The sequence below is a fragment of the Pan troglodytes genome, chromosome 21 (assembly GCF_028858775.2).
Source record: "Pan troglodytes isolate AG18354 chromosome 21, NHGRI_mPanTro3-v2.0_pri, whole genome shotgun sequence".
Taxonomy (NCBI): Eukaryota; Metazoa; Chordata; class Mammalia; order Primates; family Hominidae; genus Pan; species Pan troglodytes.
Window position 1 is genome coordinate 66092448 of NC_072419.2, and position 22218 is coordinate 66114665.

Genomic DNA, 22218 nt, shown 5'->3' on the forward strand with positions numbered 1-22218 from the left:
GGGCTGGGGAGGGCACAGAGCTGAGATCCAGAGGAGGAGCAGAGGTGGGAGGGTCTCACAGGCTCAGAAGCTCCAGGGTGGAAGGAAGCCCAGCCTTTGAGGGACGAAAGGGAAAGGGAAGAAGACAGGCAGAGATCATTCTGGAGAAGCCAGTAGGGGAGTGGCCGTGTGCAGCCTTGTCTACTATGCCAGTGATCTCACTCCTTATATAAAGAAAATGCACAAGAGATATGGGGACATCTTTGTGGCTGTTGTTCTGCCAACAACCGTGGCATACACAAAAACCCTCACAGCAGGAGCCCAGGAGGAGAAGAGAGTCCCCAGTCCACTCCTTAGACAGCCCCTCTGGCCAGGAGCTGGAGAGGAGAGTTTCCAGTGCCATTCCTTAGTCAGGCGCCCTGGGCTAGAGCTCAGGCTTTCAGACAGAGCCTGACTTTTCCACACCCACTTCCTACTGGTTTACAGCTACTGTATAAAGCAAAGCACCCTCACTTTCCTCTGTGTGACAGGTAGTGATGCTTTTTACAGAAACTAGACTTTATAGAAGCCTGGAGGTGTGGAACGGTAGAGATCCACAGGACTCTGTAGTAAACATGCAACACCAGCTCCCATCTGAAATACACACCCACAGATGCATTTTTCCATTTTATTTTATTTCTTCCGTAAGTTATTGGGGTACAGGTGGTATTTGCTTATGTGAGTAAGTTATTTGTGAGATCCTGGTGCACTCATCACCCAAGCAGTAAACACTGCACCATATTTGTTTGTCTTTTATCCCTTGCCCCCCTCCCACTCTTCTCCCCAAGACCCCAAAGTCCATTGTATCATTCTTATGCCTTTGCATTCTCATAGCTTAGCCCCCACACATAAGTGAGAACATACGATGTTTGGTTTTCCATTCCTGAGTTACTTCACTTAGAATAATAGCCTCCAATCTCAGCCACGACATCGTACAGATGCGTTTTTCTCTAGAGAAAGTTCATCAGCCCAGAAGGCCTGCCTGGGCGCTTCCCTTTCAGACTGAGGGATAGTGACACTTCCCTTACCCTCAGGCACCCATTGCAGGGTCTGGATGCCCCCCACACCTGGCAGCCCCTCCTCCCCCGTTGTTGGCTCCCTCCTCTCATTAACCTCCAACCCTGCTCTCTCCCTGGCTCCCAGGACACCATCCCTGCCTTTCTTCCTGCCATCCTGGCCCCTCTTCCCTGACCCGCCCCTAAAGGTGAGCAGGCCCAAGCTTCCTGGCTCCTTCCTTTGCTGGCTCTGTGCTCTCTCTTGAGGCTCAACCTCACATCTGTCCCCATACGTGGATCGTCACAAATCTCCATCCCTGGCTCCAGCTCTTTCTGATGCTAAAACCCCACATGTCCATTTGTCCACTGTCCCTGCAGAGGCCCTGATGCACCCTGAGTTCAGCAGAGCCAAAGCTAACCTTGTCCTCTTTCCCAGGAAACCCGCTCAACTTCCCAGATCCTCATACTCAGCTAATGTCATCTCCATGTTTCCATATCAAAGCCCAGGCAGTCCCCTCCTCCAACATCACAGCCCCACTCATTCAGAAAAGATGTGCCATGATGTATGTGTCAGGCATGGCAGGGAGAGTTTGCCCTCAAGACCCCCAGAGTCTGGTGTCGGCATCTATAACAGTGTCACTGTTGTTTCAGAAAACGTCAGGCACTTCTGCCTCTGGCCATGATGAAGCGATGGTAGCTGCCCTCCCACTAAAATCAAACGAGAGACTGGACAAAATGAATGAGAGGACTGTTTTGAGGCATTGAACAGCAACAGTACATGCCTGTTATCCTTGAGAGAGTGGAGACCCCTGGGTTAGCCCATAATTGATCTCCCTGGTTTCTGGGGGAGGCATCTTCCTGCAGGGTGCAGGGAGGTGGCCTCTGAGCAGAGTGGTGATCTCACCGAGATGAGGAGGCAGAGACTGGAGTCTGGGCTACTGAAACAGCTGGAGTTTGTAGGACAGGAAGGAGCTATGTAACGGGTTCTGTGCAGATCCAGTTGGCCATAGCCTGGGCTATGCCTATATGCAGAATTCTACAGACTTAGCAGAGATTGCCTGTGAGCATGACAGCTGAAGGTCAGGGGGTGCTAGGAGATGTTGGGAGTTCAGCTCAAACAGAATGAAGAGATCTTGATGAATGCAACAGACTGTTGAAATCCCACAAAGACCAAGACTTAGGAGTAAGGGGCATACCTTAAGGCTTTGTTCAAAACCAAAATGGACCTGCAGTTATTATAAATATGTTAGAGGTCTTAGAGTGTCAACAAAATGATCACAATGAATGACCAGATGGAGAATCTTAGCAGAGAAACAGAAACAAAAAGAAAACCAAATGGAAGTTCTAGAATTAAAAGGTACAATATCTGAAAATGTCACTGCTTGTGCAAAACAGACTCCAGGACTGTTCTCACACAGGGGCTTATAAAGCCAGGACATAGGCCAGGCTGGGAGGAGTTGGGGAATCCCTGCCACCCTCCTCTTTCCTGGGATTCATTACTCCCTCTACCCAAATGCCAAAGCCTCATGCACATCAATTCATGCAGCCTGAACCCACCAGGATCCACGACTGCCAATCCTGGCTTGCAGTTTGTGCTGGGAAATGGCTGCATTAGCAACGTGGAGACATATTTCCTTGTAACTAAGACTTTGTGCATCTCTGTAATTATGTCCTTAGGATAAATTCCAACATGCAGGCTAATTGAGAAAAAGATATCTCATCGTGAGCTTATTTTAACTCCAAAGCCTCTTTGCCTTATGTTCTTATTTATATACATTTCCTTTTTTTCCCTTTTTTAAAATTTAACTTTAAAGTTCAGGGGTACATGTGCAGGTTTGTTATATAGATAAACTTGTGTCATGAGGGTTTGTTGTACAGATTATTTCGTCACCCAGGTATTAATCTTAGTACCCATTAGTTAGTTTTCCTGATCCTCTCCCTTCTCCCACCACATTGGCATCCTTTTTCTTCTCTAGAGAGTACCTGAGACTGGTTCTAAAAGCAGTAGCCAGCCCGGTGATACAGGGAGAAATAGCCAAAAGAGCTCCTGCCAAAACCTACAGTAATCAGAAACTTTGACTCAGGAATTTTCCCCTTTCTAGGGATCAAGCTGATGGCAATATTCATATGCATGCAGAGAAATGCAGGAATGATGACATTTTCTGCGGCTTTGGTTAGAAGTACAAAAACAAACACTAACCTAAGTGTCCATTCATGGTGAGCTGGACCAATAAATGATGGGATTATGTGATGTTCACACTGTGGGGTTATTAACAGCTATTGAAAGAGCTGGATCAAAACACCCTGCTTTGGAACCAGGACCAGCTGTGGTGTGGAGGAAACAGCATATTGCAAAGTAGTGTGTATGGTATGATCCTACTTTTGTAAGACATCAGAATTAAGTGGGAGTCTGTAAATTGTTAATTGTATAGAAGTAGGTCTGGAAGTAGATACTGCAAAATGTTAGCAGTAGCTTTTTTTAGAGGTGAGATGTGGGCAGAGAAAGGAAGACTATTTTTCCTTAATACTATTAGGCTTAAGTTGTTTGCAATGAGCATACATTATTTTTGTAGCTGAGGAAGAGAACATAGTTCTTTGAGCTTTGCTGGGAGGCAGTCAGCTCTCTGGTCTCAGCTATGACCTGGGACAACTCATATCTCCATGAACTTTGGTGTTCTTTTCATTAATTCACCAGGGAGGTGAGGGTAGAAGGAGAGCCTGGTGAGCACCTTTCAGCTCCACCATGGTATGAATGTTTGTCTCCTCCAAAACTCATGTAGAAATTTAATTGCCATTATAACAGTATTAAGAGGTGGGACTTCTAAAAGGTGATTGGGCCATGAGAGCTCCACCATCATGGATGGGATTAATGCTGGTATAGAAGAGTCCGTCTGGCCCTCTCTCAGCCTCTCTTTGCCCTTCTGTTATGTTGTGACATAACAAGAAGGCCCCTTGTTATGCTGGTACCTTGCTGTTGGACTTCCCAGCCTCCAAAACTGTGAGCCAATAAATTTCTGTTCAATGTAAATTACCCAGTCTTGGGTATTCTGTTATAGCAGCATGAAACAAACTAAGATGGGCTCTAATTCTGATGGTCAGAGCAAGCTCCCTTGTAGGTTGAAGGGTGGCTCTGACTGGGACTCCCCATTGGGAAGCAAATCACCCTACAGCCTTGTCCTCTGGGAAGTCCTGACCTCAAGGAGCACTGCCCAGAGGAGTGGCTAGAAGGTCACCCTGGAGAAGCATGCGAGCACTTTTCTTTTTTCTTTTTTTTTTAACTGAAGTTTTAGGGTACATGTGCACAGTGCAGGTTTGTTACATATGTGTACATGTGCCATGTTGGTGTGCTGCACCCATTAACTCGTCATTTACATTAGGCATATCTTCTAATGCTATCCCTCCCCCACCCCCCACCCCACAACAGGCCCCGGTGTGTGATGGTCCCCTTCCTGTGTCCATGTGTTCTCATTGTTTCATACTGATTGTATTTCTATTTATTTTTGCAAACAGGTGGTATACTCAGTATACATTGCTCAAAGGAGCCCCAGTGCTACTGGTTTCTTATCTGTCCCATTGGGGCTGTTTTATGCTTATACAAGCGAAGATACATTAATATATGTTAAGCTTTTCCATCTTGGAGATTAGGTATCAGGGAGAAGACTGATGTGAGATCTGCCTCCTCTTCTTTGTCCCTTTCCTGTCTCCCCACTCACCTAGGAATAGAAGGGAGGATTCTGACGACTAGTCTTAGAGCCAGGCACCTCTCTTCACTCTAGAGAGGGCAGCTCTTCCTGGGATCAAAGTGCCATGTGTGGTCTTCTTGGAGTGGGGCTATCAGGAACAGCTGGGAACAAATGAGGGGCCTTGGAAGCATCAACCAGGTCTCATCTGTTGATGGACATATGGGTTGTTTTTAGTTATTACAAATAAATCTGTGATCAGCATTTGTGTACAAGTCTTTGTGTGGACATATGCTTTCACTTATCTTGGATAAATAGCTAGAAGTGGAATGGCTGAGTCATGTGGTAGGTTTTTAACTTTTTAATAACCGGAAAAATGTGAAGTGATCCTGCTATTTAGAGTGGTCCTCTGATATATTCTCACTATCAAGGTATTAGAGTTTCAGTTCCTCCACATCCTCTCCAATACTTGACGTGGTCAGTCTTTTTAATTTCATGTAAAGAACTCTGTGCAGATCCAGTTGGCCAAGGGCTGGGCTATGCCTATATGCAGAATTCCACAGACTTAGCAGAGAGTTAGAATTTAATTTTTAATTCTAGTGGGTGTGTTGTGGTGTCTTATTATGGTTTCAATTTGCATTTTTTCTAATAATTAATGATGTTGAGCATTTTTTCATATACTTATCACCATATCTTTGTTGGGAAAATATCTATTAAAATCTTCTGCCCATTTTTCAAAATTAGGTCAATTGATTTTTATGTTTGAGAGTTTCATTGGTCTGTGTGTCTGTTTTTATGCTGCTTTAGTTATTATACCAAAATATTGTTTGGTACCATGCTGTTTTGGTTACTATAGCTTTGTAGTATATCTATTTATTTTATTTTATTTTTTTAGAGACAGGGTCTCACTCTGTTGTCCAGGCTGGAGTGCAGTGGTATAACCACAGCTCACTGAAGCCTTGACCTCTTGGGCTCAAGTGATCCTCAAACATTGGCTTTCTGAGTAGCCAAGACTATAGACATGTACCACCACACCCAGTTAATTTTTGTATTTTTTTTTTGTAGAGACGAGGTCTCACTATGTTTTCCAGGGTGCTCTTGAACTCTTGAGCTCAAGCATTTCTCCCACCTTGGCCTCTCAAAGTGTTGGGATTACAGGTGTGAGCCCCTGCACCCAGCCTGTAGTAGTATATCTTGAAGTCAGGTAGTGTTGTGCCTCCAGCTTTGTTCTTGCTCAAGATTGCTGTAAATATTCAGTGTCTTTTGTGGCTCCATACCAATTTTAGATTCATTGTTTTCCTATTTTTATGAATAATGTCATTGGTATTTTGATAAAGATTGCATTGAATCTGTGTATCACTTTGGATAATATGGGCATTTTAACAATGTTTATTCTTCCCAGCCATGGACAAAGGATATTTTTTCATTTATTTGTGTCATCTTCAATTTCTTTCAATGATTCATAATTTTCAGAATACAGATCTTTCATCTCCTTGGTTATATTTATTCCCATTTTACTTTTTTGTAGCTATTGTGAATGGGATTATTTTCTTGATTTCTTTTTCAGATAGTTTGCTATTGCTGTACAGAAACAGTAGGGATTTTTGTATGTTGATTTTTGTATCCTGCAACTTTATGGAATTTGTTTATTTTAACAGTTTTTTGGTGAGGTCTTTAGGGTTTTCTATATAGAAGTTCATGTCATCTGCAGACAGGAACAATTTAGCTTTTCCTTTCTAATTTGGATGCCTTTTTTTTTTCTGTAGCCTAATTGCTCTGGCTAGGACTTCTAGTATTTTGTTGAATGAAAGTAGTAAAAGTGGGCATCCTTAGCTGGGCATGGTGGCTCATGCCTGTAATCCCAGCACTTTGGGAGGGTGAGACAGGTGGATTACTTGAGGATAAAGAGTTCAAGACCAGCCTGGCCAACACAATGAAACCTCATTTCTACTAAAAATACAAAAAGTTAGCCAGGTGTGCTGGTGCATACCTGTAATCCCAGCTACTCGGGAGGCTGAGGCAGGAGGATCACTTGAACCTGGGAGGCCGAGGTTGCAGTGAGCCAAGATTGTGCCACTGCACTCCAGCCTGGGCAACAGAACAAGACTCCATCTCAAAAAAAAAAAAAAAAAGAGTGGTCATCCTTGTCTTGTTTCAGATCCTGGAGGAAAGGCTTTCAATTTTCCTCCTTCAAAATGATGTTAACTATGGATTTGTCATATATGGCCTTTATTATATTGAGTTAACAATTCTTCTAAACTGACTTCATTAAGAGCTTTTATTATGAAGTGATGTTGCATTTTGTCAAATGCTTTTTCTGCATCTATGATTTAACATATTAATTTTTACATATTGAACCATGCTTGCATCCCTGGGATAAATCCCACCTGATCATGTTGAAGGATCTTTTTAAATGTGTTGTTGAATCTAGTTTGCTATTATTTTGTTGAGGATTTTTATATCTATGTTCATCAGGGATGCTGGCCTATAGTTTTCTTTTTTTGTGTCCTTATCTGGTCTTAGTAACAGGTAATGCTGGCCTTGTAGAATAGTTTGGAAATACTCCTTCCTTTTCAATATTTTAGAATAGTTTAGGAAGAACTGATATTAGTTCCTTAAATGTTTGGTGGAATTCAGAAGTGAAGCAGTCAAGTCCTGGACTTTCCTTTGATGGGAGAGTTTTTAGTACTGACTCAATCTCCTTACTCATTATTGATCTGTTCTGATTTTCTATTTCTTCATAAGTAAATCTTGGTAGGCTGTACGTGTCCAGGAAATGATCCATTTCTTCTAGGTTATCCAATTGTTCATACTGTGCATTGTGCAGGTAATTGTTCATAATAGTGTCTTATGATTCCTTCTGTGGTATCTAATGTTCCATTTTTCATCTCTGATTTTCTTTCATTTCTTAGTCTAAAGATTTGTCAGCTTTATCTTTTCAAAAAAACCTCATTTGTTAATCTTTTGTATTTTCTAGTCTTTATTTTATTTCTGCTCTAACCTTTATTTTTTTTTCCTTCTACTAATTTTGGGTTGAGTTTGTTCTTTTCCTGGTTTCTTGAGGTATAGTGTTAGGTTGTTTATTTCACATCTTATTTTTTGATGTAGGCAATTGTTGCATGCTTCCTTGTTACAACTGCTTTTGCTGCATCTCATAGGGTTTGGTATGTTTTTATTTTTGTTTGTCTAAAGATACTTTCTAATTTCCCTTTTAATTTCATTGTTGACTCCTTGGTTATTCAGGAGCATGATGTTTTATTTCCTCATATTTGAAAAGTTTCTGAAGTTCCTCCTGTTACTAATTTCTGGCTTTATACCTTTGTAGTCAAAGAAGATACTTGATATGATTTTTATCTTCTTAAATTTGTTAAGATTTGTTTTCTGGCCTAATATATTATCTAGGAGAATGTTCCATGTGCAATTGAGAAGAATGTGTATTCTGCAGCTGCTGGATAGAATGTTCTGTAAATGTACATTATGTCTGTTTTGTCTAAAGTACACTCTAAATCCAATATTTCTCTGTTCATTTTTTGACTGGACGATCTGTCCATTGCTGAAGTAAGGTGTTGATATCACCTGCTATTATTGTGTTGCAATTTATGTCTTCATTTAGATCTAATAATATGTGCTTTATATATTTAGGTACAAATTTGTATGCATATATATTTACAATGGTAATATCCTCTTGTTGAATTGATTTCATCATTGTATAATGACCTTTTACAGTTTTTGACTTAAACTCTAATTTATCAGATATAAGCATAGCTACTCCTGCTTTTCTTTGGGTTTCAATTTGCATGGAGTATTTTTGTCCTTCCCTTCACTTTCAGTCTATGTGTGTCCTTAGAGGTGAAGTGAATCTCTTGTAGGCAGCATACAATTAGGTCTTGTTTTTAAAAATCTATTTAGCCACTCTCTATTTTAGCTGGAGACTTTATTCATTTATATTCAAAGTTAGTATTGATGGGTAAAGACTCCTGCCATTTTGTTAGTTGTTTTCTGGTTATTTTATAGATCTTTTGATCCTCTTTTCCTCTGTTGTTGTTTACCTTTGTGGTTTGATGGTTTTCTGTAGTGCGAAGCTTTGATTCTTTCCTTGTTCTCATTTGTGTACCTGCTGTAATTTTTTTTTGTTACCATGGGGCTTATATAAAAAATTATAAAGTTATAATACACTATTTTAAGTAGAAAACAATGTAACTCCAGTCACATACAAATACTCTAGACTTTTACCTTACCCCACTCCCACAATTTATAATTATGCTGCCTTAATTTACATCTTTTTAATTTTGTATGTTTCTTAACAACTTATTGTAGCTATAGTTATTTTTGACCATTTTGATTTTTTAATCTTCATACTAGAGATTTGAAAGATTTACCTACACCATTATCATAATGTAGATTCTGAAGTTGATTATGAATTTGCATCTACCAGTGAGTTTTATACTTTCACATGTTTTCATGATAGTAATTATTGTCCTTTCACTTCTGGTTGAAGTACTCTCTTAAGCATTTCTTGTAAAGGCAATCTAGTGGTAACGAATTTCCTCAGCTTATTCTTGCCTGGGAAAGATTGTATTTCCTCCATTTCTCAAGGATAGCTTTGCTGGATATAATATTCTTGGTTAGTAGGGATTTTTTCCCCCCTCTCTTATCATCCCATTCTCTCCAGGCCTGACAGGTTTCTGCTGAGAAGTTTGCTCATAGACTAATGGGGATTCCCCTATATGTGACTTTGTTATTTTTATTTACTTCTGCTTTCAGAATCTTTTTTGTTTTCACCTTTTGGTGGTTTGATTATGATGTATCTGAGAGAGGACTTCTTTGAGTTAAAGTTATTTGGGGATGTTTGAGTTTCATGGATCTGGATGTCCATATCTCTGCCAACACATGGGAATTTTTCACCTGTAATTTTGTTAAATAAGTTTTCTGTGTTTTTATCTGTCTTCTTTGAAAATTTCATAATGCAAACATTTGTTTACTTAATGATGTCTCATAAGTCCCATAGGTTTTCTTCATTTTTTAATCCTTTGCTCTCTCTCTTTTCCCCTCTGGATGGGTTATTTTGAGTTCAGAAGTTCATTTTGCTTGATCCAGTCTGTTGTTGAAGCTCTCAATTAAAAAAAATTATTTATTGAATTCTTCAGCTACAAGATTTCTGTTTGTTCCTTTTTAAATGATGACTCTTTGTTGACTTTCTTATTCAGATCATAAATTGTTTTCCTGATTTCATTGAATTTTCTACTGTATTCTCTTGTATCTTGCTAAGGTTTCTTAAGGTCATTATTTTGAATTTCTTCTCATGCGATTCATAAAGTTTTATTTCTTTAGGGTCAGTTACTGGAGAATTATTGTGGTTTTTTTTTTGGCAGCATCATGTTTCCTTGCTTTCTTGTTTCTTGTGTCCCTGCATTGGTATCTGCACATATTGTGGTACAATCACCTCTTCTAATTTTATAGATTGGCATATTTTGGGAAAAACTTTTACCTATAGATGGGACCTAGGGTGTCAGTAGGGTAGAGTACATTGCCCTTGGTTCCAGGTGGGTGCAGTAATATAGTCTCTGTGCAGGTTTTTCAGCTGTAATCAATGTCAGCAATGCCTGTGAGTACCTCTGTTGCCTAGTCTGCAGAAGTCTGTGGCAATAGTGGTAGCAAGCTATAGTGTTAGTTTCCTAATTGGCTGCCAAATACTTTTTCTATGTACATTGAGGTAATTGTGTGCTTTCCTTTCTTCAGTTTGTGAATTTTGGTAAATTACATTGTTGCTTTTTGAGCGATAAACTAATCTTGCCTTCCTGAAATAAAAACTCCATTTGGTCATGGTGTATCACAATTTTTATAAATTGTTGGGTTTGATTTGCTATTTTTTTTTAGAGTTTTACATCAGTGTTTTTCAGGAATATTGGTCTTTCATTTTCTTTTCTTGGAATATTTTCTAGTTTTACTTTGTCAGAGTAAATTCTGGCTTCACAGAATTATTTGTAGTCTCTCCTGTCTTAGTTTATTCATGCTGCTATAACAAAATACCACAGACAAGGTGGTAATAAATAACACAAATTTATTTTTCCCAGTTCTGGAGGCTAGGAGTTCAAGAAGCTGGCAAGTTCAATGTCTGGTGAGAACCCATTCTTCATAGGTGGCACCATCTAGGTGTCCTCACATGACAAGAGATGGAAGGACAAAAAGATGTGAACTATTGTGAAGCCCTTTTTATAAGGGCCTTAAATCCATTCATTATGGAGGAGCCCTCAAGCCATTCATGATGGAGGAGACCTCCTGACCCTAATCACCTGCAAAAGTCCCTGTCTGTTAACACTATTACATTGGAGATGAAGTTTCAACATGAATTTTGGAAGGGACACAAACATTCAAACCGTAACAACTTCCTTTCACTTTTTTGAAATAATTTACATAAAATTAGTATTATTCCCTAAATGTTTTGTAGAACTCATCAGTGCATGTGTCTGAGACTGCAGTGTGTATGTGCATGAAGATTTTTAATTAGAAATTCTATTTTTAATAAATATAGGTCCATTCTGGTTACATATTTCTTCTTAAATGAGGTTTGGTAGTTTGTGTTTTTTCAAGGAAGTTGTTCATTTTATATCAATTGTCAAATTTATTAGCATGAAGTGATTCACTACATTTTTTATATCTTCTTAACATCTGTAGAATTAGATGATGTCAGTGTCACCTCTCCAGTTTCTGATATAGGTAATTTGTGTGTTCCCTTACCATCTCTTTTTCCTTCTTCTTCCTGATGAATTATTTTCTTTATTATTTTTTAAATTTCATTGGTTTCTGCTTTGATCCTTATTATCTTTTTCTTCTACTCCTGTGGTTTATTTTGTTCTTCTCTGTCTAAGTTCCTAAGATGGAACCTGATATCATTGATTTGAGACCTTTCTTCTTTTTTAATATTGGCATTTAATGTTATAAATTTCCCTGTTACCATTATTTTGATATATTGTATTTTCATTTGTTTCAAAACACTTTTCAAATTTCCCTTTTGATTTCTTATTGGAGCCATGAATTATTCAGGAATTTAATTTAGTTTCCAAATATGTGGGTTTTTTTTAGAGGTATTTTTTTTGTTATTGATTGCCAATTTATTTCCACTCTGGTCAGAGAACATACTTGGTATGACTGAGTCCTTTGACATTTATTGAAGCTTATTTCTGGTCCAGAATATGTCCAATCTTGGTAAATGTTGCGTGTGTACTTGAAAAGAATGCGTGCTCTTCTGTTGTTTGGTATAGTGCTTTATAAGTGTTAGATCAAATTGGTCGATAATGTCATTCATGTCTTCAGTAGCCTTACAAGTTTTCTATTTATTCTATGAATTATTTAGAGAGGGGTTTTGAAATCTCCAAGTAATGATGTGTGGATTTCTTTATTTCTTTCCTCAATTCTATCACTTTTTGCTTTAGGTATTTTAAAGCTCACATAGGTTTGTCAATATTTAGTATCATTATGCTCTCCTGATGAAGGTATCTCTTTACCATTATAAGATGACCCTTTTCAAAGAACCTGATGAGGTTTCTTGCTCTGAATTCTGCCTTGCTTGACATTAATGTGCCCATTTCAGCTCTGTTTGATTAGTGTCAGAATGGTACATCTTTTTTAAGATTTTATTTTTAATCTATTTGTAACTTTATATATAGTTTTGTTGTTCTTTATAGGTTCTTTATATATAAGACTTGTTGGCAGCACATAGTTTTGTCTCATGTTTTAATCCATTCTGAAAATTTTTGCCATTAATTAGGGTATTCTGACCATTTGCACTTAATGATTATTTTATTAGGTTTAACTCTACCGTCTGGCAATTTATTTTCTATTTGTTCCATCTAGTTTTTTCCATCTTCTCTATCTTTCTGCTTTCTTTTGGATTGAGTGATTCTTTTATTCTACTTTATCTCCTCTGTTGGCTTATTAGCTATATACCTCTTTGACTATTTCCATAGTTATAATGGTTGCTTTAGTGGTTATAGCATACCTCTCTTATCTTATCACTGCCTACCTCAAGCAATAGTATGCTAATTCACTTTTAGTCTCATGACCTCACCAGAGTATACTTCTGTTCTCCCTTCCCAACATTTGTTCTATTGTTGTTGTCCATTCCACTCATGTTATAAACCTCATACTACTTTATTTTTAGTATCAAAGTCAGTTTTCTTTTAAAGATAAATAATAAGAAAACAATTACATATTTACACTTGTGGTTACCGTTTCTATTACTCTTCTTTCCTTGGTATAGATTCAGGTTTCTATTGGCTATCATCTTCCTTTTGCCTAAAGGATTTCCTTTGTCATTTCTTATAATGCAGGTCTGCTGGTGATGAAATCTTCCAGCTTTTTTATGTCCAAGAAGGTACTTATTTTGTCTTTATTTTGAAAGATAGTTTTTCCAAGTATGGAATTCCGAGTTGTCTGGGGTTTTTTTTCTTTCATTACTTTGTAATTGTTGCTCCACTGTCTTGTCATCCACATTGTTTCTCTTGAGACATCTGCTGTCATTCTCTTTGTTACTCTATACAGTGAATACAGAGAATGTCTTTGTATTTCTGTACACTTTTAATATTTTCTCATGGTTATAGATTTTGATTACCATGGCCCAGACACAGTTTTCTTTATGTTTCATGCATAAAGTTCACTGAGCCTTTTCCTGCTTCTTTGCAGGCATGGTAATTTTTTATTGGATGACACATGTGAATTTTACCTTCTTGGGTGTTGGATGTTTTTTGTATTCCTATAAATACTCTTGAGTTTTGTTCTGGGAAGCAGTTAAGTTACTTGAAAATAGTCTAATTCATGCCAGGTTTTGCTTTAACATTTGTTAGATAGAACCAGAGCAGTGCTCAATTATTGAGTTAGCTCAACAGCTAACTCGCATTCCAGAGGCAGAACCCCCTGTGTACTCTATTCAATGTCTGTACACCATGAAGTTTTCTGTCTGGCTGATGGGAACCGGCCCTCCGTCTAGTGCCATGTGTGCACTGGGCACTGCTATCTCATCATTTCAGAGGATTCTTTCCTCAGAGTCACATATTAATCCACTGAGGGTTCAAGGGACCCTCTGCAGATCTTTGGGTCTTCTTACTATGCAACTCTCTCCTCTCCAGGTCTCTTTCACGCTAACTCTGGCTGCCCTGATCCCCTTGGCCTCTCAGGTTCATCTTCTCAACTCTGGGAGTTTTCCAGGCTCTTCCTGGATTCCCCCTCCCTGGATTGTGGCCTGGCAACCCTCTAGAGGCAGTAGCTGGCCAGTCATGGGCCTACTCCATTTGATTCTCATTTCTCAAGAATCACTGTCTTCTGTTGCTGATTTCTAGCACGTTGAAAACTACGGTTTTATACATTTTGACTTTGTGTTTGAGGTTTGAGTGAGGAAGACAATTCAGTCCATGTTTGTCCACCTTGGTCAGAAGCAGAAGTTAATGTCATAGCTTTTTACTTTGAAGACTGAGACAAGTTTTCACAACACATTCCTTCTAGAGAATAAAGTTAGGCTCTGCTATTGGGTGTCCCCAGATGGGAACCCCACTTATTTTTAGGCTTCAGCTCAGATGCTACTTCCTTCAGAAGTCCCTTTCTGGCACACTACCTTCCTCATGTGGCTTATTTGTTCTCTCTTGCACCAGATCATTCCGCAGCTTTTAAGTTTGTATATGGCAACAATGAACAAGGTATAATCCTCGCTGTAGATAAACCCACCATATTTGTTTTTCTCCATGGAGTGAAAATGTTTTAAGCTCATATAATGACTGTGGTTAGGGAAAGAGCCACACAAATAATTAGGATATGTTGTGATGGTGCACAAATAGAAACACACACAATGTGCTTGAGAACATGATAAATGCCGGTTTTACCTTTCCTTCCCTCACCTGACCAAGCTTAGCGAGACATGTGCGGCATCTTCCTCATCTTTGCTCTTCAGTGCCAGGTATGGAACAGGTCCATTATGGGAAGGTGCCTTATTGAACTGAGCAGATCCACAAATGTCAGGCTGGGAGTGTGGTCGCTGGAGTCAGGCCTTGGTTTACATCCTGGTTCTGCCTCTTAACCACTCTGTGCTTCGACAGGAGAGCAGGAGGTCCTACTTAGTTTTGGACGTGCTAAGTTTGGGATGCCTGCTAGAGATCTGGGGGAAGCATGGTGAAGAAAGCTGAATGTGCAAGCCTGGAGTTCAGGAGGGAGGTGGTGTCTGGAGATGGAAATCTCGAGCCAGTAGCAGTTGGTTCTTAGTGTCATGGGACACAGGAGGTCATATAGGAAGAAAATGTGGACAGAGAGTGAAGGGGTTTGAGGATTGGGTCCTGGACACACCCACCTATGGAGGTAGGGGAGATGATGAAGAGCCAGCAAAGTAAACTGAGACATAATCATTTAGGCAGGAGGATAGCAGGCTAGGGCAGAGACCTGCAAGGAGAGAGAAGAGAGCCTTTCACAAAGAAGGGAGTGACTGATGGTGTCCATGTTTCTGTGTGCTTGAGTACAGAGTCTGGGATTCTCCTGAGCATCCTTTGCTCCACTGGGATGGAAGATGGGACCTGATGAGACCGGGGCTAGGGGAATGTCCTGAGCCCCACACATGTTTGTGTCTGTGTGCAGGGAGCGTGGAAGGCAGTTCCTGCTTGGTGAGGTGGAGCTGAGAGCAGTGCCACTTAGCAGCTATCTGTGCCACTCTGGTACCCGGAGAGAAGGAGCCGGCATTTGCCCATCCTTCCTCCTAAGCCCTGTCACTTGTGATTGGAAAGATGCCCCCGCCCACCACATTTGCTGGAGTTGGACTAGAGCTGGTAATATCAGGGTTTTACTTTTTAGTTTAATTTCTTGCACAATGCATGGATTTTTATTGAGTTTTGCCAATAAAGGGTTCCATAGGGTATTACTGAGCAGGACTGGTCTGAAGATAAATGAAAGTTGTGTACTTGGAAAGACAATGCTGTATTATTTTCAAACCCCCTTGAGAAAAAGGCCTTTTGCACTGGGTGAGCTCTGGATCAGGTCCAATACAGACAGCCTTGCAAAAGTGGTGTTCCAGGGAACACAAGATGGGTCAAATGATGACAGTTTGGGGGGAATGAGTCTTTGAAGAGCTCTAGCCCCGTTCTGTTCCCTCGGTGGCTGCCAGGCAGCTGGTCTTCACTACAAATGCAGACTGTCACATGTCAAGGCTACTGCAGAGTTGAAGAATGGGGCACAGGACTGGAAAAGGTGAAACATTCTTCTCAAAATTCCACCAATTTTTCTGGAATAAACATTCCTTGTTTTGCTGTAAACGTGGTTAATTTCAAGAATTGTGAAAAAATTGACTGCAATCTTTTTTTGCCAGTTTTCTCTTTGCTTTTACAAAGGAGAGATTTTTTTTTGTCATTTTCTGTGATGTTACCTAACAATGTTCTTTCTAAGCAATGACTTCTTTTTTTATAAGGAAACTATATAAAAAATAAAATACAGTAACCAAAATTAAGTAAAATGATCAATTCTTGGCTTTTATTTGCCAATTTATTTTAATATATATTTACAAAATTGGACACATACACATATATATTCTGGCATATAATATGCATACTTTCTGTCATTTGCTTTCCTTAGCAATATATAGTGACTATCTTTTGTCATTCCGTAACATATACGCCACCATTTTTAATAGGTACACAATATTCAGATGGAACAGATGCATCGTAATTTAACAGGCATCCTCTGACTGGATGTTTACGTTGTGTTCAATTTCTTACTTTTATGAAAAAGTCTGGGATGAACATCCTTTCATGTACTTTTTATGTGTTTGTCCCAATCATTTTAGGAGACAGACTCCTAGAAGTGGGATTTCCAGATCAAAGGTTAGGATGAGAAAGTAAGCGTGTTTGGGGGCATTTGGGGAGGGTGATGTCTGTCACACAGTCTAGACTGAAAGCTCTCCGTCCATCCCTGCACCTGTTTCTCAGCTTCTACCTCCTGCTCAGTGCTAGGCAGCCTGCTCTGGGAAGGCATGCTCATTTAGATTAATTCAATCAGTGGGTAGAAGGGTCACTCAAATCCATGAAAAGTCCTCATTTTAAGCTATGTCTTTTGGAAATTTCCTCTTTTGGCTTTTAAGTAGCAAAACCTGGTAACCTTCTGATACCTTGGTGAAGATCAGTCAGATCTATAAGTTTTTGTTGTAGTCCTACTGTGTATCCTTGCTGTGTTCATAGAGGCCGGATTAATAAGTAAATGAGAATGACTTGCTCCTAGCACAGATTTCACACAGAGTGAGTTTTCATTTATGTCTAGAAATCTGCAAAGAAGGGAACTTTTTCTCGGTTAAGAACAAATACGATTGAAAGTATGTGATGATAAGCCTGAGACATTTGCAATGGGCTTAAGGACTTGGTTCATCAAAAGCTGAAAAGATTAAACCACGTTCAGTATAGTTTTATGTTGAAGCATATCCTAGTTCTCTGAAAATGGCAGTTCCTTTTCCTGTATTAGTCCCTTAGCATTATGAAGGAATCTGTCCCGAGACCTTTGAGACTTCCTGCATTCATGAATGTCACCGTCGCATTCAGTCTCTCTCATAACATGCAGTAAAGGCCAACTGAAAAATGCCTGCGATTCCTCCAGGCTCCTGAGGAGACTATAAATACAAGACTGCAGTCATTTATAAAGCTATTAAAACAAAGTGGGGCCTGAGCCCTTGCTGAAATGATTTTCAGAGTTGTTTTCTCTCTAAAACACGTGGCAAACAATCGCATGTTAGAAATTCAAGACTTGGCTGAGTTCCACTTTTTGTATCTTACTTTATCCCAAACTTCTGTGAAACAACCATGTTTTTCAACTGACTTTCTTGCTTTGCATTCCCGCCTCCACACTAGGAGTTGACTTCCTTTTAGGTACCATGTTTCTTAAGAAATAAAACCTGCCTTCATCTATGGAAGTGACCATATTGGATAATAACTTGAGCCCCCAGGAATTAAATCCCGGCCCAAAAAAACTGCAAAACTGCAACCTACATTGCATGTGATACTTTGGAGTTACTTGCAGGCAGCAGCATCTGCAGTGGCAGGGCAGGTGGGGACTGTGCTGTTCGGAAAGCTGAATTAACTAGCACCCACATTTCCTAGTGCACTAAGGAATGACACTCTCTGCCTGCGAAAGAGCTAAACCCCATCTCTGCTCCTAAGTAAATATAAACATTCCATTCCCTAATACCTTCCTCTCATGCTGTTAACTTCACTCAGCTGATTCCAGACACACATAGAACACAAAGGCTGGCCTAGCAGACCTGGAGTCAGCCCACCCTTAAGTTCACACAACAGTATTCACCAATGATCTACCATCTCCACACCCTGCTAGGACATGGGTGGGTAGGGGAAAGGCTGTCACTTAAAGTCTCTGCAGGAGACAGATGGTAAACAAACTGAAAAGATATCAGTTGGTTGGGGGGAATTAAGATAAGTGGAGTGGTGGTGATTGGAGGCTCAGAGGGTTTCTGAGGACCTGGGTCCAACCCTGGATGGTCCTGGCAGAGCTGTGCGGTAGGCGGAGGAAGGAGATGACATGGAGACCCTAGGGTGGGCTATCTAGAAACTGAAGGAAGAGCCATGTGGCTGGGGGGACAGTGGGCAGGGAGAAAGTGCAGGGACCATGTGGAGCTGGGTGGGGGCAGCGGCCACCATGGGGAAAGTCACTGTGTCATTTTTGGTCCAAACTCAGACATTTTTGAAAGAAAAATGTGGGTGCTATTAGTAATCATCTGGGACAGCAGGTGTCAGCCGGGACTGTACCTGGAAACCCATGAGTAGGGGACTTAGTGGACAGAGATGGTGACATCACCTTACCCCTGTGTTGCCCACTGTTCCACTGGAAAGTGCCGCAAGCTGGCGAGCGTGTGTCCTCTCAGTTCTAGCCACCATCACCCCGGTCTGGAGTCCTTCCTCTGGCAGGTGGGCGGCTCCATTGACAAGCCAGCCCTCCGCTAAGACCTGTCTCCTTTGTTCCCTTCTCTCCTCTTGCCCTGGATGGGGCTATTAGGAACACTGCCACGGAAATGCAAGAAGGAGCTCCTGGCCGTGAAGCTAAGGAACCGGCCAAGCAAACAGGAACTAGAAGACCGGAACATTTTCCCCAGAAGGACTGATGAAGAAAGACAGGAGATCCGGCAGCAGATCGAGATGAAGCTTTCCAAGTAAGTGGCAGCGTGTGGGCACAGCCAGGCCTGTGCTCTGGCCTTGCAGGCGGAGCCCCTCTGAGATCCCACATCCTGGGTGTGCCAGGTCGGGACGCACAACCCACCGTCTGCAGCAGGTCTCTTGACCCCGCCGCCGTTGACGTTTGGGGCCGTGTGGGGGCCCTTTCCTGTGGGGGCTGTCCCGTGCATGCTCAGATGTTTAGCGGCATTCTCGGCCTCTACACACTACACCTCCCGTGACAATCAAAACTGTCCCTGGACATCATCAAATGCCTCCTGGAGGGTGAATTGCTCCACTGGCCTGTAGCAGCCAGGCAAGGACTGGGCCAAACTGATGAGGACATGGCTTGTCAGTGTTAGAGACAGGGGCAGTCTCTGTTCACCTCTATCTGATCATTTTCCTGCAAGAAGGTGGATCCAGTGTTGCCAGATCTTCTAAATTTGTCAAGTAAAGCTACCCCCCCACCCACATACACACAGTTATGCAGTCACGTGTCACTTAATGACAGGATACATTCTGAGAAATGCGTCATTAGGAGATTTTGTTGTCGTGGGAACATCACAGAGCGCACTACGCAAACCCAGAGGGCGCGGTCTGCTGCACGCCTGGCTCCACGCTGTAGCTGACGGCTCCGAGGCTACAAACCCGTACAGCACATGACTCTACCGAATACTGTAGGCAATTCTAGCACGTTATGGTATCGAAACATTTCTCAACATAGAAAAGGTACAGTAAAAATATGACATACAAAACACAAAATGTCACCTCTGTATAGAGCACTTACCATGAATGGAGCTTGCAGGCCTGGAAGTTGCTCTGGTGAGTCCTGAGTGAGCAGTGAGTGAACGGGAAGGCTAGCGCGCGACCGTGCACCTCCGCAGACTTCAGAATCACTGCACACTTAGGCTACGCTAAATTTACATGAACTTTTTTTTTCTTTAACAGTAACTTTTTACTGGATAAACTTTAACTTTCGGACTCTTATAATAACACTTAGCACAAAACACAAATTATACAGCTGTATAAAAGTAATTTCTCTTTACCCTTATTCTACAAGCTTTTTATATTTTTCAATTTTTTAACTTTTTACATGTTTTATTAAAAATTAAAACACAAATGCCACATTAGCCTGGGCCTGCATGGGGTCAGAACCATCCATCGCTGTCATCTTCCTCCTCCACAGCTTGTCCCACTGGAAGATCTTCAGGGGCAGTAACATGCGTAGAGCTGTCATCTCCTATGAGAACAATGCCTTCTGGATTCCTTCTGAGGGACCTGCTGGAGGCTGCTTTACAGTTAACTTTTTTTTAATAAGTAGGAGTACACTCTAAAATAATCATTAAAATTATAGTGAATACATAAAGCAGTAACAGTCCTTTCATATCATGATCACGTGTGATGTACTGCACGGTTACACGCACTAGACTTTTAGAGGCCTTGGCAGCACAGTCGGTTTTTTCACACCAGCATCGCCACACACACGTTAGGAACGCCTTACACCACGATGTTATATGACAGCAACAATGTCACTAGGCATAAGGAATTTTACAGCTCCATTTTCATCTTCTGGGACAACTATCATACATGTGTCATATATGTCGTGTATCATTGAAATGTCATGAGGTGCATGTCTGTGCATATATACACATACAGGTATATCCACATACACATCATTTTCTGGACAATATGTGCACCAAGTCCACCCATCTGCCGTCTGGCTGTGACCCAGAGCCACGGGTGGGCACCTTCTGTGTTGCACCCCCATAAGTTTCCCTGGGTGGTCCCTGCTGTCTGCTGGGCTGGAGTTGGACTGTCTCATGGGGCAGGACAGAGTGGAGCTGCTGCGTCATGCTGGTTGAGGTCTGAAGGGATCCAGTCATGCCCCTGAGACAGAATGGGGGCCTTCTTTTGGAAGGCAAGGCTGCCATGAGCCAGGTGGAGCTGACCTGGGTGGCTTTCCAGGATCGGGCACCTCCCTAGTCGCTTTCCACATTCCAGAGCCACTGGAGTTCAGAACCCCTCGGAGCTTGCTGCGTACCCCAGTTTGCGCCCACAGACACTGCCCAAAGGTGCCAAGAGCCACTGAGCAGGCATCGGTGGGCTTTCAGAGGAAAGTCATGCCATTCTGGCAGGGTGGGCCTCTGTTTCCCCTTTCACCAGGCCAGATGGCAGGCTAACGTGTCTCGTGTGCGGTAGGAGAGGAAATTCTGATAAAGCTCAGGTGCACCGTCCCAGCAGCCACAGTCCACATCTCCTGCCCACCCTGTGAGGTGTGAGTCAGTCTGTGTAGGGCTGGGCTTGGTAGACAGTGCCCTGGACAGTCCCTAGTCCGCTCCTTCCCTCTTTAAACCTCAAAAGCCAACCCTTCCCTGGAGGGAGAGACAGTGCCCCAGGGGTGAGGGGAACCAGCTCCCGGAGCGCCAGTGCCTCTGTTGGTTTGCTCTGCACCCTTGCTGTCCCCAGGCCCCTGAGTCACTGGAGACCCTGGGAAAATGCAGGTTCTGATGCTGCAGGTGCAGGGAGGCCTGAGAATCTGCATTTCTAGCAAGCTTCTAGGGCTGCCGACACTGCTCGCTGCTGGGCCGCAGGCCACACTTTGAGAAGTGAGGGTCTGCAGCAGGGTCCCCAGCCAGGGAACCATTGATGTTTGGGCCCAGATCGTTCTCCGTGGAGGGGCCGTCCCGTGTGTGTAGTGTGTTAGCAGCATTCCTCCCGCGTTCCACTAGATACTAGTAGTACACCCTCCGCTTCTGACCACCAAACGTGTCCCAGACACCGCCCAACGTCCCCTGAGGTCAGAGACAACAGAACGCTCCCCAGGTGAGAATCCATGATCTGCATGTTGGACTCCCGCTCTGGGCAGATTTTCCTCTGAGCAGTGGGGCTTTTCATTTCGAGGAAGGGTTGTTTCTGGTCTCCGCTGGGGAGCTTGAGCCCCAGTGTTCCCAACTCCCACCAAAATCCTTACTTGAGTGTTTTCACGGTGGAGGGCCGTGAACGTAAGCAGGTGAGGCCGGCCCGGGGTGGGGCTGTGGATAGAGCACGAGGTCCTACCCTTCCAGGTGTTACATAGTTGTGCTTGAGGCGCAGGTGCAGGTTGCATTTCTACCAGCGGTTGGGACAGCCCTGCCGCTCGGCCTCTGCATCGTGGTGTCGTCATCCCAGGCTTTCATTTCTGCAAGTCTCAGTGGTGGGACGTGTGTTCCTAAGGCTTGGTTTCCTGTTTCTCTGATTTCTGGTGAGGTTGAGCATTATTTTCAGCGTTTATCAGCTTTTTGGTTTCTTCTTTATGTACTTTGCCTGAAGTTTTCTTTATCTTAATGATTTTTAGGAGTTTACTTTTGA

At 42.0% G+C, this 22218-nt stretch overlaps 1 protein-coding gene across 6 annotated transcripts in view; it reads left to right on the forward strand.

Moving 5' to 3' along the window:
- PHACTR3 (phosphatase and actin regulator 3) overlaps positions 1-22218 on the forward strand; it is a 270926-nt gene that overhangs the window by 210290 nt on the left and 38418 nt on the right. For all 6 annotated transcript variants that reach the window (XM_001141144.5, XM_054674869.2, XM_001141229.6 and 3 more), the window contains one exon: positions 18716-18869. In XM_001141144.5, the coding sequence (XP_001141144.1) occupies positions 18716-18869 (154 nt within the window). The remainder of the gene's footprint in view (positions 1-18715; positions 18870-22218) is intronic.